General features: G+C 36.7%; 1 protein-coding gene across 1 annotated transcript; it reads left to right on the top strand.

Annotated features, from left to right (window-relative positions):
* Nucleotides 1–10020: 10020 nt before the first annotated feature.
* On the top strand, nucleotides 10021–20619 carry LOC143885396 (cytochrome P450 87A3-like). The gene is made up of 9 exons (XM_077389551.1): nucleotides 10021–10349; nucleotides 10459–10783; nucleotides 12528–12677; nucleotides 14232–14483; nucleotides 15054–15143; nucleotides 17392–17470; nucleotides 19332–19438; nucleotides 19567–19694; nucleotides 20378–20619. The coding sequence occupies exons 1-9, from the start codon at nucleotides 10150–10152 to the stop codon at nucleotides 20469–20471; spliced, it is 1425 nt and encodes a 474-aa protein (XP_077245666.1). The 5' UTR covers nucleotides 10021–10149; the 3' UTR covers nucleotides 20472–20619.
* The last annotated feature ends 246 nt before the right edge of the window (nucleotides 20620–20865 follow it).

Raw genomic sequence — 20865 nt, 5'->3', positions numbered from 1 at the left:
GTACTAAAATGTCCAGGAAGTTGAATTCCTTAGTCTGACCTTTGGCTTTTATCATAAACTATGGAGCTTAGTGGTTTCGGTGATCATATTTGAACCATATCCGAGGCCTAAATAATTTTTACTAGTTGATATCTTCTAGAATAAAATTCTTATTGGAATTTGATGCTATATAAGGTGTTCAACGGAATTCCTTAAAGAAGTTGATCCTTCCCTAGACTTGGGTATTAACTGAGCTAGTGGTTACACCTGTATCAATCTTAACCTTGCAAAGTAATTCTTGGAGATTGCGCTTAAGGTAGGTGATCCTACCCTATGTCAGTGTATTACGTATATTTCATATACTTAGATTTGTTGCAAGCTTTTATTACAGTCCATTATATGGAACTTGTTTCGGAAAGGTTTATCACTGATATCTTTTAGCATGTCATACTAAATGGTTGAATTGTCATTATCCATGAAATACTTTAGTCTTAACATGCTTTCTTATTTATACAAAAAAAAAGAGCTTTGTGACTAACATGATTTTGGAAACTCAAATTCATGAAACACTATTGAAAAGCATTCTATTTATGACATGGTTTCAATGGATTTGAATGGGGGAGCCCCCCATGGTTTGAAACGTCTACAAAATTTATGGCACGGTATTGCAAACATTAAATTGCTTCTCTCCATATTTGTATACAGTCTTGGTATGGAATGGATTCCGCCAGTAAGGTTGATCTCTGGTGGGGATCTAGTGCCCAACCTGCCAGTGGGTGAGTACACTGGACGTGATCACGTAGACCGGTCAAATTTTATCTGCCCGTAAGGTTGATCTCGGGCGGCCAGTAGGGAGTCATCTGGCTATTGATAATATTACATTGCGCGCTTTTGGACCTGTGAGTCCTGCGAACGAGTGTTCGCCTTGGGTTACGCTACTTGCCAACAAGGTTGGAAATTGGCCACAGAGAAGACTGTTAAGTATTTGATTTCTAAGTGGAAAAAACTGCAAAACCAAGTGTTTGGAATATCTATTCATTGTCATTGATATCAAAGCGGAAAACTGCATAACCGAGTGGTTGGAACCGTTTTTGTAAAAACATGTATTTTTCTTATGTAGCTAATGTAGAAATGATTTTCCCGCTTCTTATCAATTTCTGTATAGACTAAAGTTTTATGGCATGTTACTTCTTTTCCGCACCATCATGTTTTCATTTTCCTATTAGCTGGCTTGGATTTGGAAAACTGGCTGGGCTGTTAGCTCATTATGTGGTTTAACAATTTTCAGATACCGAGGAGCGGCAGTAGACTTGCTGAGTTCAGGCACTTGGATTGGAACCTAAGACATTTCCTGCTTTCTTTCATTATTTCCAGTTTAGAAACTTTTGTTGTTTTATTGTGGATTTAGACTTATGGACCTATACATGTATTTCATTTGAGCTTTAGTTGAGACTAAAATTTCCGCAATTATTAGTCGCTATGAATGTTGAGAATAGTTGATTGTAAAGGAGCCTTGCATGCTTGTGGGGGTGACCCTATGGGCGTGTGGCGGCTGTCACGTGCGCCATACCTAAAATTCTGGGTTCGGGGCGTGACAGCATGCACACGCAACATTGGCTTTGCGGAAACGGGTCTTTTCCGGCAGGCGGCAACAAGGCAATGAGACTTCAATTCATTAATAGATGTGTAAAACGATTACAAAGCATTCCTATATATGGATTCTTCTAACCAAATATCCTACTTCTAGTGCAACACAAACACGAATCCTATCCAAAACAACTATCCTATTGAAACTAGGACTACTCTCTCATTTTCACTAGGACTTTAATTAATTCTAGAGAACTAATTTACACGAACAACTAAAACTAATAAACTTTTTAACAAAGTAAAATTTCTAAAATCTCTAAAACTCTTGAAGCGTCAACATGGGCAGTTGATCTCCGCAGTCCGGAGGGATGCACCTGCATCAGTTTCCCACCAGAAACAACTTTACTTCATTTATCAACAACTTCTAACTTATTCTCTCCCACTACTAACAATGTAACCAATTTATTTGACACCTAGACTCTTTACCGCCAACTCAGAACCCAGCAACCTGTGCGCCACCGATCCTCCATGAAAAAAATATTTCATGGAATATTTGTGGGGCCAGTTATGAGAGGTGCGTGGAGATGGAGAGACATGAGAGGGTGGGAGTGAGGGGAACATAAAAAGGTCCTAAAAATTAATTAGTAAAACAAAAAACGAATTCAAAATAGGGATTTTCATTTCAATAATTTTTTGGGATCTACGATGCTACCCGCAACCCCACACACCACACCACCACCACCAACACACACACACATTCATTTCTTTCCCTCCTTCCTTCTCAGCCTTCTCACACAGTTGGGCCTATGAATATTCCATGGAATATTCACAGTTGGGCTAATGCAAGTACCAATGAAATAGATGTCACACAAGCATGAAAATTATAATATCCAATGAAGAAAAACAAAAAAAAATGTTCTGTAGCAGTAAAAAGCTCAAAACGGTCCAATTTTGGGTTGTAGGGGTATTTTGGTAATTTTGCAGATCTGAAATTTTGGTTTAATACTGCTGTCCATATCTTAGGTTAAGGTTTAGAAGGTAAAAGAAAGGTTAATCTAGGGTTTAAGCTCTGATTTGATGGTAGGTTTAGGCTAAGGATCTTTTAAAAGGGTTTTCGTGCATGAAAATTGTGCAAATTTTCAATAAGGCTCAAAAGGGATTTAAAGCTATGGTTCTTGGGTGTTAAGGCTGAGGTTTAATCATAAAAATAATCCTTCAAAGTCTCGAAACGAGATCTTGACGAACGAGAGAGATCTATGGATTTAGGGTTTTTGTATTTTAGGGCTCAAGAACAAAGAAAAAAGAATTGATTTACTAACCTTCTTTGTGCTGATTTGATTGAAGAAATAGAAGATAATAGAGGAGAAGAGACGAGAGAAGATGGTTCCAAACCACTAAGAGGAGAAGAGAATAAGAAGGTCAAGACACAATAGCTCTCACAAAACAAAATCTCAATTCTATTCATCATTCAAAAGTCTCTTTCATTGCTTTCATAAGATGTATTTATAAGAAAAGAAACCCTAGAAGATAACCTAAAGTTAAGAACTAATTTCAACCATTCATCTAATCTAAAGCAAAGCTAAATAAAGATAAAAACTTACTAAAAATAGTAATCCCGTAATTAACTTATACCCCTTCCTTAAAATACTCATAACTTGCTCAAATCACATCCAAATCATGTGATCTTGGGCCCGTTAGATATGTCATTGAAAAACCTTTCTAATAATACCAAAACCACACCAAACGGGTGAGATTTGATGCCTAAAAAGTAGGCTACAAAAAAATGACGAAAATAGAAAGTAAATAAAAAAACGGCAATGTTCGTTGCCCATGCGAGTCTACGCCATCATTCTCGTCCACATCTGCGCTTGTAAACTTTGAATCCACGCCCATTGTTGATGTCCCCATCATTTCTCCCCGGCTTGAAAAAATTCACCTCCGGTGAATTAAACCGCTCGTACTGCTCCAACAAATCTGGATCAAGCTCCTGAAGCTCGTCAACTGTGATCCAAGAATCGTTGCTATCTGATCTTCCTCGCCATCTGACTTAGAACTTCTTATTTCCTCCAGCATGATTGGAGACAATCTTTTCATTCAAGATGTCTTCTACTACTTCTTTTCTTTTCTCAAATCTGGGTATTGGTGGGGTAGAAGAAGGTAGTACTGGGATGGGTGGAGATTGGGCATATTTGGGGTTATCAAATGCAGAAAAGGGTTCATGATATGATAAAAGGTCTTCAACATTGAAAGTATTACTAATTCCCATGTCATGTGGTAAATCTAAAACATAGGCATTAACACTAATCTTTTTAATTATTTTAAAAGGTCCTGTGCCACGAGCATGTAGTTTGCTAACTACACGTTTACCATAACATTCAGGCCTAATTCTTACCATTACCATATCACCTTCTTTGAATTCTTGAAACCTTCGATGTACATCTGCATAAGATTTGTAAGATTCATTACTAATTATTATCTTTCTTCTTATTTCTACATGTAAGTCTCGAATGTGCTGCGCAAAAGATCGGCAGACTCGGAAACTCTAGAACTGACACTAGCTACAGCAGGAATAAGGTCAACTGGTTTCCTAGGGGAATAGCCTATGATAATCTGAAAAGGGGAAAGACCTGTACTACGGTTCATAGAACTATTATAGGCAAACTCAGCTTGAGGTAGAACTCTATCCCAACTAGAAAGGTTGTCACCAACAAGACACCTAAGGAGATTCCCTAGACTCCTATTAATGACCTCTGTCTGACCATCTGTTTGTGGGTGGTACGCACTAGAAAATTTTAACTCGGTTCCATCATACTCCACAAGGTTCTCCAGAAGTGACTGGTGAACTTAGCATCACGATCGGACACAATTGTCTTTGGGAGACCATGGTGTTGGTGTTTCACAACCTTGGAAAAGAATATCCGAGCAATGGCAGAAGCATCAGATGTTTTAGAACATGGGATAAAATGGGCCATTTTCGAGAACCTATCTACGACTACAAATATCGAATCATGTCTTCTTTGAGTTCTCGGAAGGCCTAAAACAAAATCCATACTCAAATCTCCCATGGGGCATATGGTACTGGCAATGGAGTATACAATCTCGTGTTCTGCTTATGGATCTTGGCTGTCTGACAAGTTCGACAATGGCTAACAATCCTAGCAACGTCTCTCTTTAATCCAGGCCAATAGAACCTATCTTCAACCAATGATATGGTCTTATCTCGACCAAAGTGTCCTGCAGTTCCTCCAGCATGTAATTCCCAAACCATAAAATCTCGTAAGAAGCTACGAGGCAGACACAACTTAGTTCCCTTGAACAAATAACCATCCCGCATTAAATAATCAGATCTCAACTCAGAATGTCCATCATTCAAGGCACTATAAACACTTCTGAAGTCTGGGCAAGTGATATACTCATCCTTGATCTTCTCAAACCCAATGAATTCTACACTCATGGAATTCAACAAATTTTTAACATGACTCCACCCTTGAAATTCACATGAGGCATTGATCTTTTGGAAGGCCTTAGAAGTCATGAGAAGTGTGACACGACTGAAGGCATTTGCAGCTGTATTCTCAACACCTGGACGATGTTTGAGGACAAAAGTGTACTCTTGCAGATACTCTACCCATCTCGCATGTATTGGTTTCAATTTCTTCTGCGAGTTAAGATATCTGAGAGCTTGATGGTCGGAGAATAGCAAAAACTCTTGTGGTAGCAGATAGTGTCTCCAATGGCGTAATGCTTGGACTACTGCATAAAATTCCTTTTAATAAGTGATATACTTTTGCCTAGCCTCATTAAGTTTCTCGCTAAAATAGGCAACTAGGTGTCCTTCCTGACTTAGAACACCACCAATTTCGACACTTGAGGCATCACATGCAACCTCAAATACCTTAGAAAAGTCTGCATGCTCTAGCAATGCCTCATCAGTCACTAGTCTCTCTGTCTCTATGTCGTCAATCTTTGATTCTGCCATCATGGACTCGGTATCTGATTATTAGCATTGTTGATTTATTATATTCAAGTCAGATTATTGTTTTTAGTTATTTGTTTTTCTATGTTAATTTTTAGTTGTTTTGTTTACTTAAGCTATTCAAATTATAACATTTTCAGTGGATCTCCTTGAATTGCAAAGTCATTTGAACCTAAACTATACTTTTTGATTTTGCAAAGATTCTATTGCCACAGTATGTTAATTTCACTTTGCAGTATTTGACCCATCACGTAAAATTCAGATTATGTTCTATTAACTTTTAACCACTTGTGTTAAGATTTGAACCTAAACTATACTTATTCCTAATCCATTTAATTTCAAGAACATTGAAACATTCTCAACTTAAATTTTAATTCATCTCAAATCTAATTATTCAAATTTATTACTTTCAAATTGCATATAGATCTAGGTTGAACCTCTAGCTCAACTGTTTAATGCTTTGTTCTTCAACTCTGATGTGGGAGGTTCAATCCCTGTTTACCTACCCAAAAAATTTCATTTGGATCTATTCATTTTCATGTTCATTATTTCTAGACTTGATACTATAAGAGTAGTACTGTACAATCTAATTTTTTTATTATTTAGAAATTAGAATACCTTTGCATTGAATATTCATAATGTAATTGTATATTATTCGATTCAGCATTTAGTTCGCCAAGCAAACAAATTAAACACAATGTGATTTATTAATACCATCAAACTTCAATAATTTTCCTTAGTCTAAAACTTGACTTCATTTGCATCATTGGACAGGACAATCTCCATATTTCCTAGTTGTTATCAAATCTCACACTTTATATAACAATATATCCAAATCTATTTCAGACTTAAGATTCCAAACCTAAGTTCATTGAAATCTTGAATCTTAGGATAATTTATTTGTGTGTTATTATATTTGCTTGATACTGAACTTCTATATCATATTTTATTCTACACTTAAAACCTTTTCTTGCTGCGTTTGTCTTCTACCCCACATTGTAGATAATTCAAAATTCAAATTTATATTCTTTTCTTTCCAATCCCAACAAAGACCTTTGGATTATATTTTAAAACGTGCAAACGTTACTTCTAAAACTTTGTTTTCTTTATCTATGTCATTAAGGAACTAAGCCCTCATAATATTCTGCTATATAATTTAGATTTCCTTTTTCAAAGGAATGAATAGATTTCAAATAGAAATTAACAATCTCAGGTTTGAAAATTGATAAATTTATGTTTTCTCAAAATCTTAATTAAGCACAGTCTTGCTTGCATTTGATTAAATTAATAGAATGATTCTTGTTTCTGAATAAAATTTTGAATACGCTAGTATAGAGAAATTTTTCTTGAATCTTCACTTAGACTAGATCTGTCATTTATCATATATCTTTTTTTATCTACACTAAATTATATTTACTTTTAAGAATAATCCCAATCGAATAGACTTCAAGCATCATATTATAGTTCAAATAAACCCTTGAAACATGAAGTTCGATCATCGAGCAAAACAAGCCAACAATAAGATCACACAAGGTTGAACTAATCGGATCGTGGAGGTTAAGCAAGATGTGGATAAAACTCCAAGAGTCCTATTCAAAAAATAATGCCTAATAAACGTCCAATTTTAACACAAGAAATAAAAGCCAATAAGGAAACAAAAGCTTATAAGGAAGCAAAATCTAATAAAAACTAGACCTAGATAAGGCAACCAGGAACTCATTTCAACAAGGATGAAGAATTGTTGGAAAATATGTTGAGGGTACTGTTGTTGATAAAAAACAGAAACTTGTTGCTTCAAGGTGTGATATCACTTTCCTTAAGACAAGATTCGCCCCCACTAGTAGTGTGCAAAGGGGATCCGCGAATTGCCTCCAAGATACAATGAAGCCTAGTAGGGAAGCCCTACTAATGTTTGATGACGCGTAGCACTAGCGGAATCAAACCCGAAATGCCCTTCCGAAATTTCAAGCCTTAGAGAAATTTCTAGATAATGTTTCTGCAAAAAAACAGTATCTAGAACAGTAAACAAAAGAAAAACAGTATGTAAAAATACTTGGGGATTTTGTAGGAGTGTAGAAGAGAGTGTAAAGTCTGTCAGAATTTTCAATTCGTTTTTCTATATGAAATGACTGAATTCTGCACATTTTGTAGACCACCTGGTGTCTTTTCAGTGTGAAAAACACCTCTACAGGGCACCTTTCCAGAATGTTTGAAATCTGACCGTTAGATCGCACCCATTGATATTGAACGGTCATGATCGATCCTAGATGTGACTGTTGGTTTGAGTAAAACCTCTCTCCAACCCAGTCATCGTTAGATCAACCATTTATGATGTGGATCGTACCCCCTTGGCACATGACCGTTGGGGCAAGGGACACAACCCATTTGATCACACTCTTAAGTGCAAAGTGCGCCTAAAAAAGCGCCAATAAAGCGCCACTATGCGCCCTATAGCCCATTACCCGCGCGCGGGTGCGCGAACGGTGCGTTGCACCGTCCCGCGGGTTCAACCCAATGTGCAATCAAACAAGTAATAGAAAAGTGTAGTGCTTTATAAGCCCTTCTCTTTCTTTTCTCTCATCCGGTACGGGACTATCTTTTCAACTACACTTCTACATCCTTTTGTAAAAGCAAATTTTTCCAAGAAAACATTTTCTTTTTCCCAAACGCTTTTGATAAAACATTTTCCCAAACATTAATACATGATTTTGAAAATCCAAAATCACTAACAGAATCATAGATGGAAACTAAGGAATAACCCCTCAGCTATTTGGGCCCATGCGTCTGGTCCAGCATATGGGTCCATACTGCCATGTGTTTGGTCAAGTGGTCATTTGTATGTTGGCTTCATGTGCCCATTCATCAAGTGATGTGGTTGGTCCTTTGGGGAAAATTCATCCACATCATCACGTGGACATGTGACTCACATCATCATGTGGACATATGATCTAGGTCATCAGGCATGCACTCCTGCATCAGTCACCTCCTCTCTTGAAAAAAAATGACCTCGAGTTTTCAAACCCCTCTTGAAAAAAATGACCTCGAGCTTCAGTTGTCTTCCTATAAATTTGATTGTTTGTCAAGGAAGACATCATGACAAAAATCCACAAATCTTAGAACTCCTTAACTCTCAAATGACTAAAAACTACTTTGAATAGTAATATTCGACTCTAACCCTAGCAGCAAGGCATCGAGAATGAGATACATGAACTCATCTACAAGTGGGTGGACAACTTCTTCTATAGAGAATATTTTTCAGGCATACCGTTCTCGCAGTCTTCACTATCGGTCATCAATGAATAACTCTCAATAATAGAATGGAAAATATGCCTTGATCAGGTCGTAGAAATAGAAAAGATACTATGAGTGAATTGCTCTCGGCTCCATATGCATCCTTTTTGTTGACCAGTTTGTCTTCATGTTCATCTTCATCTTCACCGTTGATATCATCATAAACGTCAAAGATCAATGCAATGTAATACGTTAGATTCCGTCCCCTTTGTCTAAGTTCCTCAATTTCTTTGACCAGATCAGCCTAGGCATTGTTCGATGCAGGACCTTGTCATCCTATCATGCACATGGCGATGCCATCCTTAGTTATGATGCCAACTGAAGCAGGATCATCGAGCAAAGCACATCGGTGGTAATCACAAAAAGCTGAACTAATTATATCTTGGAGGTTTGCCTAAACGAGTCCACGTATCCCTCTTGTGCTCGTGCATCAAAATTTGACATTGAAATCTAGAAATCCCTCTTGTTCTCAACTAGAAACTATAAATTCAAATTTTAAAAATTTTCTTGTTTATATATATATATATTCAAATTGACTTCTTAAGTAAAAGGGTGTAAGGGCTGTCACACACACTCTACACTCCTCAAGGTATCAGTCACAAAGGGCATCTTCTTTTCACCGAAGGGCACCCCTAAAAAATCTACCCACCAAAAGAAGACTTCCCAAAATTTCTCTCTTCGAACTGCCTGTTTAGTCGCTTCTCAGTATCATTCTTTTATTTGTCCTTGTCTCTCTCCGCATGTCACTATAACTACATTTTTTCGGTTGTAACGTTTTTTTCAATCAAATTGACAAACTAAGCAAGTTCATTTATGGTTTTGTTAAGATGATGAGCGGCTAAGATCATGTTATTATTGTAGGGTTCAGATCAAATGGTGTCAAATCATTCAAAAAAGGAAATGCTGAAGCTCTCTCTCTCTCTCTCTCTCTCTCTCTCTCCCTCTCCATTTGTTGGTTCCACTTAAAGTGCTGATTTCCTGTTTACGTCGATCTGTTATTTCATAAAAAAAAAATGCATGCATATGGTTTTAAGTTTGTTGCATCGTTATGCTCATACATTAAACATGGGCTATTTTACTTAACAAAATAGTATGCGTCTATTGCATGGGTAGCGTTCATGCATTCTGCATGCCTTTTTCTTATTTTTCCTGCATAATAGAATGCTTAAAGTAATACTACAAATTACTAGTATGGTTCCTCTATGGTAACTTTCTACAACTAAAAACACCTTCCCCTCCTTCCCTTGTGCTCTCTTCCCCTTCACTTGCAAAACCTAGCTTTTCCCACCCAAAAAATAGCAAGCAAGAAAAAAAAAATGTGGCCTGTTGCGTTGTGCCTTGGGACACTTGTTATAGTGTTGTTTAGTCACTTGATTTACAGATGGAAAAATCCCAAGTGCAATGGGAAGCTCCCTCCTGGCTCCATGGGTTTCCCACTTTTGGGAGAGTCTTTTTCATTCTTTTCCCCTTATACATCCTCTGATATTAACCCTTTCATTAAGAAACGTATGGAGAGGTATGTAGAGAAAGAAACCAAAAATCCAAAAGAAAAGTTTTAGTACAATTCTCTTATTTTTCCTTTCTTTCTTCCATTTCTAACATACAAATGCTTTATATGGTTTCAGATATGGTTCGATCTTTAAAACTAGTTTGGTGGGTAAGCCGTTTGTAATCTCAACAGATGAAGAATTCAACCATTTCATCTTCCAACAAGAAGGACGTGTGTTCCAGAGCTGGTATCCTGATAGTTTTAAAGAGGTTTTAGGAAGCCAAAATCCTAGTGCTTTACATGGTTTCATGTACAAGCATCTTAAGAACTTGATCTTGAGTTTCTTTGGCATTGAAAGCTTAAAAGAAAATCACCTTCATGAAGTCGATCCAGTTGTACAAAGGACTCTCAATTTATGGTCAAAGGAACCCTCTATAGAATTAAGAGAAGCAGCGGCCAGTGTAAGTAAAGAACCTTAAAGGATGAAAAAGATGGGCCAATTAAACTGTGGCCTTTTGAAAAAAAAGGCTACGGATATTGGCACTGCCTTGTTTTGATAATTGCACTAATACATCTTGTCTCTTATTATTTAAACAGAAGTCAGAGGTTATTACTGTTCCCCAAAGCTCTTAAAAAGAAAAAAAAAAGACAAGCTGAGTTTGTGCAATTATTAAAACATTGTAGTGCCAATATCAGTAGCCTAAAAAAATAGGGCTAAGTAAGAGCACAGTTGGAAAACCTAAGACAAGAAATGAAGACTCGGGCCTCTTTAGATACTCCTAAAGTTATTTGCATATGTGAGGTAGAGAGAGAAAAAACTCTCCCCCCTTGATTATTTATCAAGGTTAAACTCCCTTTTTTTGACTTTTACTTTGAGAAAAAATCAACGTGGTTGAGAAAAAATCAACAGCCAACCACAAAATTCCTTTATGTGAAAGTCCCAAGAAATCCAAACTAACTTTTGTGTCATTCAAAGGGGGGCTCTTTGTAGGAGGCTGTTTCATGTGTTTGCCATGACTAAGTGCTTCTTGGTGTGTATCTGACCCAACTCTCAACCCAATGAAGACTAACCCTACCCAACACAAAAAATTAATATCTCAACTTGACCAAACCCGAACCAAATCCGATTTTCCAATTTGGGTCGGGTGGAGTCGGGTTGGGTCAAGTTGACCCAGCTATGGTGATTTCTTTCCCCTTTAGGTTTTTATGATCTAAAAAACACAAAACACAAAAATGGTAATTTTTTTTAATGTCTGGTTTAAATGTGGGTCGGGTCAACCCGACACTTCAAACTGAACTAGAACCCAACCTGACTCGGGTTCAGCTTCCTCAACCCGACCCCATCCCGACTTAAACACAATCTGACCCATGTTTTTTTTTTTTTTTTTGGGTTCAACCCGACCCAAGTTGTAACCCTAAGAGCGTCCGCGCAAAATCAACCTCTCACTTTTTCTATCAATTAAGTGAGAAGTCATGACAGAGGTGAAACAATCTCTCTTTGGACACCTCTGAAATATATTTGCATATAATTTTCTATGCATATTGCGTTATTTGATCAAACTGGCCTTAATGTCCCCTTTCACAATAAGACTAACTTAAAATAATCTGATTTGTAAAAAAAGGCTGATTTGGGTGGTATCCAAAGAGATCCTTCGAAGCCACTTGGATACATGGATTAATTTTATACTCCACGATTGTAAAATCCAAGTTTTAGCTAATAAAATCCAAGTTTTGGTTTGTAAAATCCAGGATTATTATAAAATCCATGTATCCAAATGGTCCCTTAAGTAATAAATTAACATAATAAAAGGATAACCAAATGTAACTCTTAGGAAAATCTGATTCCACTTAGGTGACAAGGGTGACGTGATGCTATATTTATCTACTCATTTTGGATGCAACCCATGCATATCATGTTAGTTTGATAAGCATGTATAAAGATTAATTTATCATAATTGTGTGTTTTTATGTTCATCAATTTGGCTCTTTTTATGTTCATCAATTTGGCTCTTTTTAGTTGAATCAATGAGTAATTTAAGCCACAACCAAGTCATTGTTTATTTTGGCTACAAATGTGACCTAGTCGACTCAGTGAGTTTCCAATCTATGTCCAGGAATATCATATTATGGGCATGCAATTCCCATTGATTCTTTTTTATAATTAAGAAGAAAAATACTTAGCTCCTTGATTTTCTTTCTTAACAGATGATATTTGATTTTACTGCTAAAAAGTTGGTAAGCTATGATGGATCAAAGTCGTCTGAAAAATTGAGAGAAAACTTCGTGGCCTTCTTTGAGGGTCTGATCTCCTTTCCCATTTATATTCCTGGCACTGCTTATTATAGATGCATGCAGGTAAGTTTGTCGATATCTGGACTCTTTTGTTTTAATAATGTCACTTTTCTCTTCATTTACACTTTAATAATATCAGGAAATGCTGTGTTTGGATTGTAAGAAAAACAATTCTCTCAGAAATATTTTAGAATTTTTTTAGAGGAAAATCATATGATTTTGATTTATTTGAAGGAATATCATTATAAATTCTTTGTTATGGAAATAAAACCTGAAGTGGCAGTGCTTCAACTTAATTTTTTTCTTATGTAATCAAACAACGGGAAACAAGGAAAATTTGGGGAAATGATATCAGCACTTCAATGTTTCACTCTCTGCTTGCTTGTCTTTTAGTATTTAATGGGTTAGTGAGAGCTTTTTGGGAACTGTTATAACCTGTTTTTGACCGCCTTCTAAATACTAAAAAACAAGCTAGTAGAGCGTGATATCAAAACATTGGAATGTTGATATCATTTCCCAAAATTTTGAAAACCTTTTTCAAACTTTTCTTGAAAATTCCTACAATCCTTTGCATTTTCCTAAGAAGTACTTATTTTCAAGCAAAACAACTACTCCTTTTGGATTGTTGGAATCAGGAATCGGATTTGACATCATGTTCTGATTCTTATTATGTTCCTCTAAACAGAATGAGACAAAAAAAACTAAAATAAAATTTGTAATTCAAAAACATTCAAATAAAAATTCCATTCGGATTGGGAAGGAATCATAATACAACCTCTGGGAGTGCGAAATCGATTCCGGCATTCTTTCCCCCTTTAATTCTTCACAGGGGTCAATTCCGCCTCCTTGATTCCATTCTTTTTTTAACCAAATGCTGGAATTGGGTGGAATTGGAATCATGCGCCGATTCCAGCACCTGATTCTCACAATCCAAAGGCAGCCTAAAATGGGGTGAAATGCTGATTCCGGAAAGGGTATGAAAATATCATTTCTATTCCAAAAAATCAAGCAACACCCAAATACCCAATCTTAGTTGCTGGGTTTTTTTTTTCCTTATGTGGGAGAATATTTAGTGGTCACATCAGCTTTTTCTTGGTGACATCAGCAAAATCTTGTCTTGAAAATGGTGCTCTCTCTTTCTCTCTCTACCCTCTCTCTCCACTCATCATAATATTTTTCTCTAATTAATGCTTGTCCCCTCTCTTGTCTCCTACCTTTACCCACATAAATCCCAGGAAAAAAAAAAAACCCGGCAACCAAACAGAGTAAAGCGTTTAGTAAAGTGAGTAGTGCCATTATCCAAACTTGCCAGTGCATTTATCATTTCCTTTTATAAAAAAGAAGAAAAAAAGGGTCGTTAATTGTATAAAAAATCAAGCAATTGGGTATTGACAGGGGAGGAAGAACGTACTTGTCCCCTCTCTTGTCTCCTACCTTTTCCCACATAAATCCCAGGAAAAAAAAAAAGAAACCCGGCAACCAAACGGAGTAATGCGTTCAGTAAAGTGAGTAGTGCCATTATCCAAACTTGCCAGTGCATTTATCATTTCCTTTTATAAAAAAAAGAAAAAAAGGGTCTTTAATTGTATAAAAAATCAAGCAATTGGGTATTGACAGGGGAGGAAGAACGTACTGAAATTGTTGAAGAACATGCTCCATTATAGACGTGCTAATCCAGAGAAACGACATGGAGATTTCTTCGATCGCGTGATTGATGACATGAACAAAGAGCAGAGTCTCTTAACAGAAGCTATTGCTCTTGATATGATCTTTATTTTGCTATTCGTCAGCTATGAGACCACTTCTGTTGCTCTAACTGTGGCAATAAAACTTCTTACAGACCACCCTAAAGTGTTGGAGAAGTTAACGGTCAGTGATGTTTTTCTTTTTTATTGTGAAACCACCAATTACTTCAAAAGCTTAAGCAATTGGGAATGAAGTTATTTAATCTCTTATACTTTAACACTCTCCCTCATGTGTGGCCCCTCTTGTTAGGGTTGGCCTACATGTGGCACATGTAGCCCCAAGGCCGAGGCACATGTAGCATGGTGGTGGCCACGGGGCCCCCAATGATTTGCAAAATCCCTTTTAGAGTATTGATCCCTTTGCCAAAAAATTAGTGGCTTAGTTAGTTTAGTAGCTACAGCCCTCAATGACCGATGCAAGCAAGTGTAAATTAGTCTGGCCTCCCAAGCGTAAATTCCTGGCTCCGGCCCCTGTGTGGCCCCTCTTTTGAGGTGGCATGTGGATTTTTAGTATCAGGGAGTTTCGGACTGAGGACCTTTGGTCATACATGTGATTTGTGAAACAATTACTCCAAACGCTTAAGCATTTGGAGATGGCATTATTTTATCTTTTATACTTTTAACATTTATCTTCTGCTTTCCTTGACATAGGAAATTCTGCTTTCGATTTCAATACATGGGGGTGTTTTTACAGGAAGAACACGAAGAGATTTTGAGAAGAAGGAAAGATCCAGAATCCAAAATCACTTGGGACGAATATAAATCCATGACTTTCACTTCTCAGGTGAGTAAATTTAGTTGCTCTTTCTCATCAACCATTTTTTTAGAGAGAATTCCAAAAGGCTTTCTGATTTTGGAAATACCATGTTTTGATAATGGGCCGAACTCACCTTGTCGTTTCTCCCTAGATTGGCTGCTGAGAGCACTTTGGGAATTGTAATAGCTTCTGACAACTTGTTAAATAATAAAATAGAAGGTGAGTTGGGCCCATTGTCAAAACTTGGTAGTGCCGAACACCATTTATGAGGGTGTTAAAGTTTTCTCCACATGTAGGACTAAACTTTTTGGATTGCATAATTTTTCAAGAAAAGTTTGTAAGGCTCCGTTCACTTGCGTTCTCGGGAAAACGAATCCCGGAAAAACACACCTTTTTTTTCCCGAGAAAGCTAAAATAGCAGCATTCACTTGCTTTCCTGGGAAAGTAACAGTGCCTATGTGGAAAAAGTAAAAATGACATGGATTTTCAAAAAATGACGTGGAAAGAGATCTTTTCTCACTCTTGTGGAAACCAAATCCCACTAATTGGGTGCGATTCGGTTTCCCGAGAAAATAAAGTGGCGTGGCTGGGTTTGGTGAAAGAGTAAAGTCAGTGGGTGGGTAAAAAACCCTACATCATCTTCTTCCATAACAAAGCCCTACATCGTCTTCTTCCTCCATCCTTCCATGGAAAACTTTGTCCTCTTCCTTGCATCTACCTGAAAGAGTTGTAAGTCAATCTCTCTCTCTCTCTCTCTCTCTCTCTCTCTCTCTCTCTCTCTCTCTCTCTCATCTCTGTGTTGTTCTTTCATCATCATATCTCATCCTAACATGATAATAAAAACGGAAATCTCTTTTTTTATCGGCCTTTGTATGTGGTGCAAATTTTTCCGATTTTTATTTTCGTTTTTTATGAAAACAGATCTGGGTTCTTTGGAAAAGCAATGTGCAGGAGCAGAAAAAATCCCTTTTTGCCCACAAAAAATCTTTTTTTATAAACCTTGAAGTGATCCCTTTTTGCCCACAAAAAGTAAGAAAATCAATAGACAAAGAGATGTGTGTGAGACATGATCTCATGGATTTAACAATTTTGAGAAGCTATTATACCTTAGATGGATGCAAAGATAATCTGCTAACTAGTGATAACTCTTTAAATTGGAGTTTAAAATTTGACAGGTGAAGGAATTCTCTGAGAATAGGAGTTTAATGTAAATATTTTTTATTTCCCTTTTAAAATTGGAGTTCTGAATTGTCTCTGCTATCCTTCCTTTCCTGTAAATTGGAGTTCTGAAAACTAAACATCAAGGCAAATACAACAAATTAGAGGGTTAGATCATCCAATGGCGATGATTTTTTAGGCATAATATATAAATATTGGGACCAAAACAACTGAATGGTTTGGATCTTCGAACAAAGTGGGCTTCATTGTATTTTTCAAAATATAGGCTCACCTACAAATGGCCGTAACACACATTGGGGCACACCTAAAAATTGTCTAATTATGAAAGAATTTTGGGATACCGTATCCTTGGTGTGGGCAAACAAATGAATAATATAGATTGTAGACACAAATTCCACTTTTTTTAAGCAAATGACCATTTAACCCTCTCATTGATCAGTTGTGGGTTTTTTTTTTTTTCGTCGCTTTTAATTTTTTAATTTCATCAGCTGAAAATTATGAATTTTTCGGATTTTCAGTATAAGAACAAGAGAGGGAAACCTTTTCCTGCACAGTTTCCCAGGATTTCCTGCGCAAGTGAACAGGCGCGGGAAACCTTTTCCTGCACAATTTCTCGGGATTTCTTTTCCTTTTTGCCACGTCAAATTCTCGGGAAACCTTTTCTTTTCCTTTCCCCGGAAAACAAGTGAACGGAGCCTAAAGGAAAAGGGATTTGCTAGGGTCCATCGCAGAAGTCATTTTGCGGAACGTCCATTGTTGCATGAGAGAGCAGCCTATGAATATTTTTTTAAATTCCTACTCTTTTTACACAAGGAAAAATATAACTTGAACCAATCCTATTCATTTTTTGCTTAGAGAAACATTTAGTTTATGATAATATTCTGGGAAATTAACCATAATAATATCATTTCACTTTAAATCGTGGATAGGAAAAAAATTTCCCTGTAGAAATTGTCAATCAGAAATGTTTTCTTGCAATCCAAAAAGGGGCAATGAGATATTATAGGAAAATTAAAATTTTGAAACAAACTAGTTTTAAAATTCAAAAATCAAGTAAAACTATTTTTAATTACAATTGCCCACATGGCAAATGCAGGTTATCAATGAAACACTCAGATTGGCTAACATTGCACCAGGGATATTCAGAAGAACATTGGAGGATGTCAAGATCAAAGGTAAATAAAGAACCCTTTGAGTATATCTTGTATTTCCTTTAAATCACAAACATTTGCAGATATCCCACACAATAAATGGTTAATTTGGCACTCTCAAGGTTTGTTTGTGTGGCATACATAGTTAGCTAGGTAGCAGGTTATCCTTTTTGAGTTATCCTATCAGAATCATGGTTTTAAATTTTTGCTGAAAGACTTATTTTCAGCTGAAATATTTTTATTTTGGCTGTTAATGAAATAAAATCCACATGAATTTGGAAAAATACAAGATTTCACTCGAAATCTTAAAAATTTCAGTCGAAATATGCGAAACATATATGAACTTTTCTAATAAAAAAACTAACTTTCTATTGATAGACATTTTGACAGAAACCCTTAAAAAGTCAACTTCACTCGGAGAAAAGAGAAGAACAATGAGATTCTTTTAAGATTTATAAAAATGACAAAAAAGAAAAATAAATACCAGTAGTGAAGAATCTTATCTATTTTTCGGCTGTGATTTCATACCGAGATGTTTCTGTGATTTTACAAGATTTCAGTCGAAATTTAAACCCTTGGATTCACTGGGTTTCTTCTCCATTGGAATAGCAAGCTGAGGTGTGTTTTATCCTTGCAGATATGTTTACTATTTCAGTTCATGTTGAGAACAACCCTAATGGATAACATATACTATATACTATACCATACGTACACAAGCATGTTAGCCAATCACAGTGATTCAAGTTAAATTATACAAGTAGGCCGGGTAGCCAATCCCTGGAACAACTTATCCAAGGAATTCTATCTCATTCAGGCTGTTCACCATGAGATAGAAATCCTTGGATAAGTTATTCCTAGGCTTGACTAGGCCTTAGTGCACAAGTTCGGGTCCGCCCCGGGCCTTAGTGTACAATTCCGGGTTAAAAAAAAACTTATTCCTAGGCTCGATTATCTTGCTCTTGTATAAGTTTCTCTTGAAGTTATCTTGTTAGTTGTTATCATTTTTGTTTAGGTAATATTTTTTTTTGGAAGGATAAAAGTGGATTTGAACAGAGGATAGCAAGTCTATCCAGGGGTAAACTAAACCTCGGCTTGCTATTCCCATGGTGAAGAACCGCTTGAGCTATTATCCCCCATTTAATCAAATGGACCACGTGCCCCGAAGGAGGCCAAGTATGGTCATATTTAGGCAAAGTGTATCTTTATTATACTTATGTCTCAAATTTTATTCCATGCATACTCCTATGATCTCCTGCGATTACAATATGGGCATGCAAATAACGTCAACCGCTGTCCCTATAAGCATAAAATATCTAGGACTTTATTCCATATATAGTTTAGCTTTATTATACTTATGTCTTGAATTTTATTCCATTCATATTCATATGACACCTCTTTTTTTGGGTTGGCCGTACATGTGACACATGCATCCCTTCTTTTGGGTTGGCCGGCCATACATGCCAATATTTAATATCAAAGAGTTGTTGGGTTTTGAACCTAGGACCTTCCGTGAGGCAATCTCTGATACCATGTGAAATAACCAATTACTCCAAAAGCTTAAGCTGTTAGAGTATGTGTTATTTAAATTATTTATACTTCAAAACCTTCACCTATAGTCGAAGATCTTGGATAAACTTCGCCAGTGGATATAGTCACAAAATGTAATACCATATAAATCTCGTCTTCTTCAGTTGTATTTTGCTTGTCTAATATGTGTTTCTGTACATTTCCATAGAATCCTAGAAGCTCTGTTCCTTTCTATGTAAAATGGGCGTAAAACAAATTCGATATTAATTTTTAAGTGAAAAAATGGGTATAAAATTTGTTTTACGCCCAATTTTCACAAGATCTTCTTACAATTTTCACAATTTGTCATAAATTGCAGGACATACAATTCCGGCAGCGTGGGGGGTTATGGTGTGTCCTCCAGCTGTTCACTTAAACCCTGCCACGTATGAGGACCCACTTTCTTTCAATCCATGGCGATGGGAGGTATGTTACTCTGGTTGAAAATTTTTCCTAGAGGTGCAAATTATGTTAGTGCTTTCGTCTCTCATGCTTTCTTATAACAAAGTTTACAGCATACATTCATGCTATTTGAGTGGGGATTAACTTCACAGGGCGTGGATATAAATCGTGGGTCTAAGAATTTCATGGCTTTCGGAGGGGGGATGAGGATTTGCGTGGGGGCGAATTACAGCAAACTACTGATGATGGTTTGCCTTCATCACTTGGTTACAAAATACAGGTGCCGTTTTAACTTGTCTACATATTTATTTGGCAATGATATTTCCACTCCTTTTCCATCATTTCTACCTGGGCTTATTTTGCAAAGTGGACTGGCCCCACCTTGTTCAAAGATTCAAGCCATTCATTTATATTGCCAGAACCAAGATAGGTTGGTCCCCAAAACTCATATTTAAAGGATGATCATAACCCTCCAATCTGTTGAGTTTCTATTTATGTGCTTTCTTCTGCAGATCAAAAGGTTAGGATCATCCTTTGAACATGAGTTTTGGGGCCCAAGCTATTTGTATTGGGGTGATCCAAATGAATGGTTTGGGCCAAGCCTAAATCGGCCAAGCCTTCCAAAAATTGATGTTTACCAAATAGGCCTAAAAGGCTCTGTTTAGATCCAAAAATCTTTGTCATGACTTGAAGTTGATCACTGACCAACAGAGATTGGGTGATGTAAGCATAATAGACCGGCCAGGCCGGGCTTTAAACCTACCAATCTAGTGGTGGACCCATCTATACAAAAGAGGCTTAAAGGATTAAACCCACCTACTCTATTGCTGAAATGAGCATTTCCACTCTATCTCATATTAAGCCCACCTTCTCTATTCTTCTTTTTTTATTTGTCCAAAAATAATCCCTTTTCAGTCTTTTTCCAAAGTGATGTATCTGACTGTTCAAAATTTGAAATGGCAGGTGGGAGAAGGTGAAAGGAGGAGAGATTGTCCGAACTCCTGGCTTGGCCTTTCCAAATGGTTTTCACATTCGGCTTACCAAGAAAAATAAATGAAGACAATTCTGTTATTATTGTTTGCTCATAGTGACACTTATAAGAACAAAAGCCTCCCTTCTATCATCCATATAAGAATCTGCAATCTAATGTTGAATTGGATCTTTTTTCACGTTGATATGGTTTCTAAATACTATGATTTTAATCATTCCAAGACTTATCCTCCCATGGTAAATGATATTTCACAAAAATGTGTTGTGATCATTAATGTTGCTGTATTTGTAAGAAGGATGGCGCCATCATAATAAGGACTGTAATTTTCACAAGGAACATCTAGGCTGCAATCAGTATTTGTTGTGGATGTTAGTGCTCAATTTCAATATGAACACCGGCAACAGATCTTGGCGATTCAACATTCAGAAAATCACAGAACAATAGGGATTGAATTGAAATG

Source organism: Tasmannia lanceolata, unplaced genomic scaffold (assembly GCF_043159265.1).
Source record: "Tasmannia lanceolata isolate RefF3 unplaced genomic scaffold, GAP_Taslan_0.1 ptg000008l, whole genome shotgun sequence".
Lineage (NCBI taxonomy): Eukaryota > Viridiplantae > Streptophyta > Magnoliopsida > Canellales > Winteraceae > Tasmannia > Tasmannia lanceolata.
This window is presented reverse-complemented; position numbering and strand designations above follow the sequence as displayed.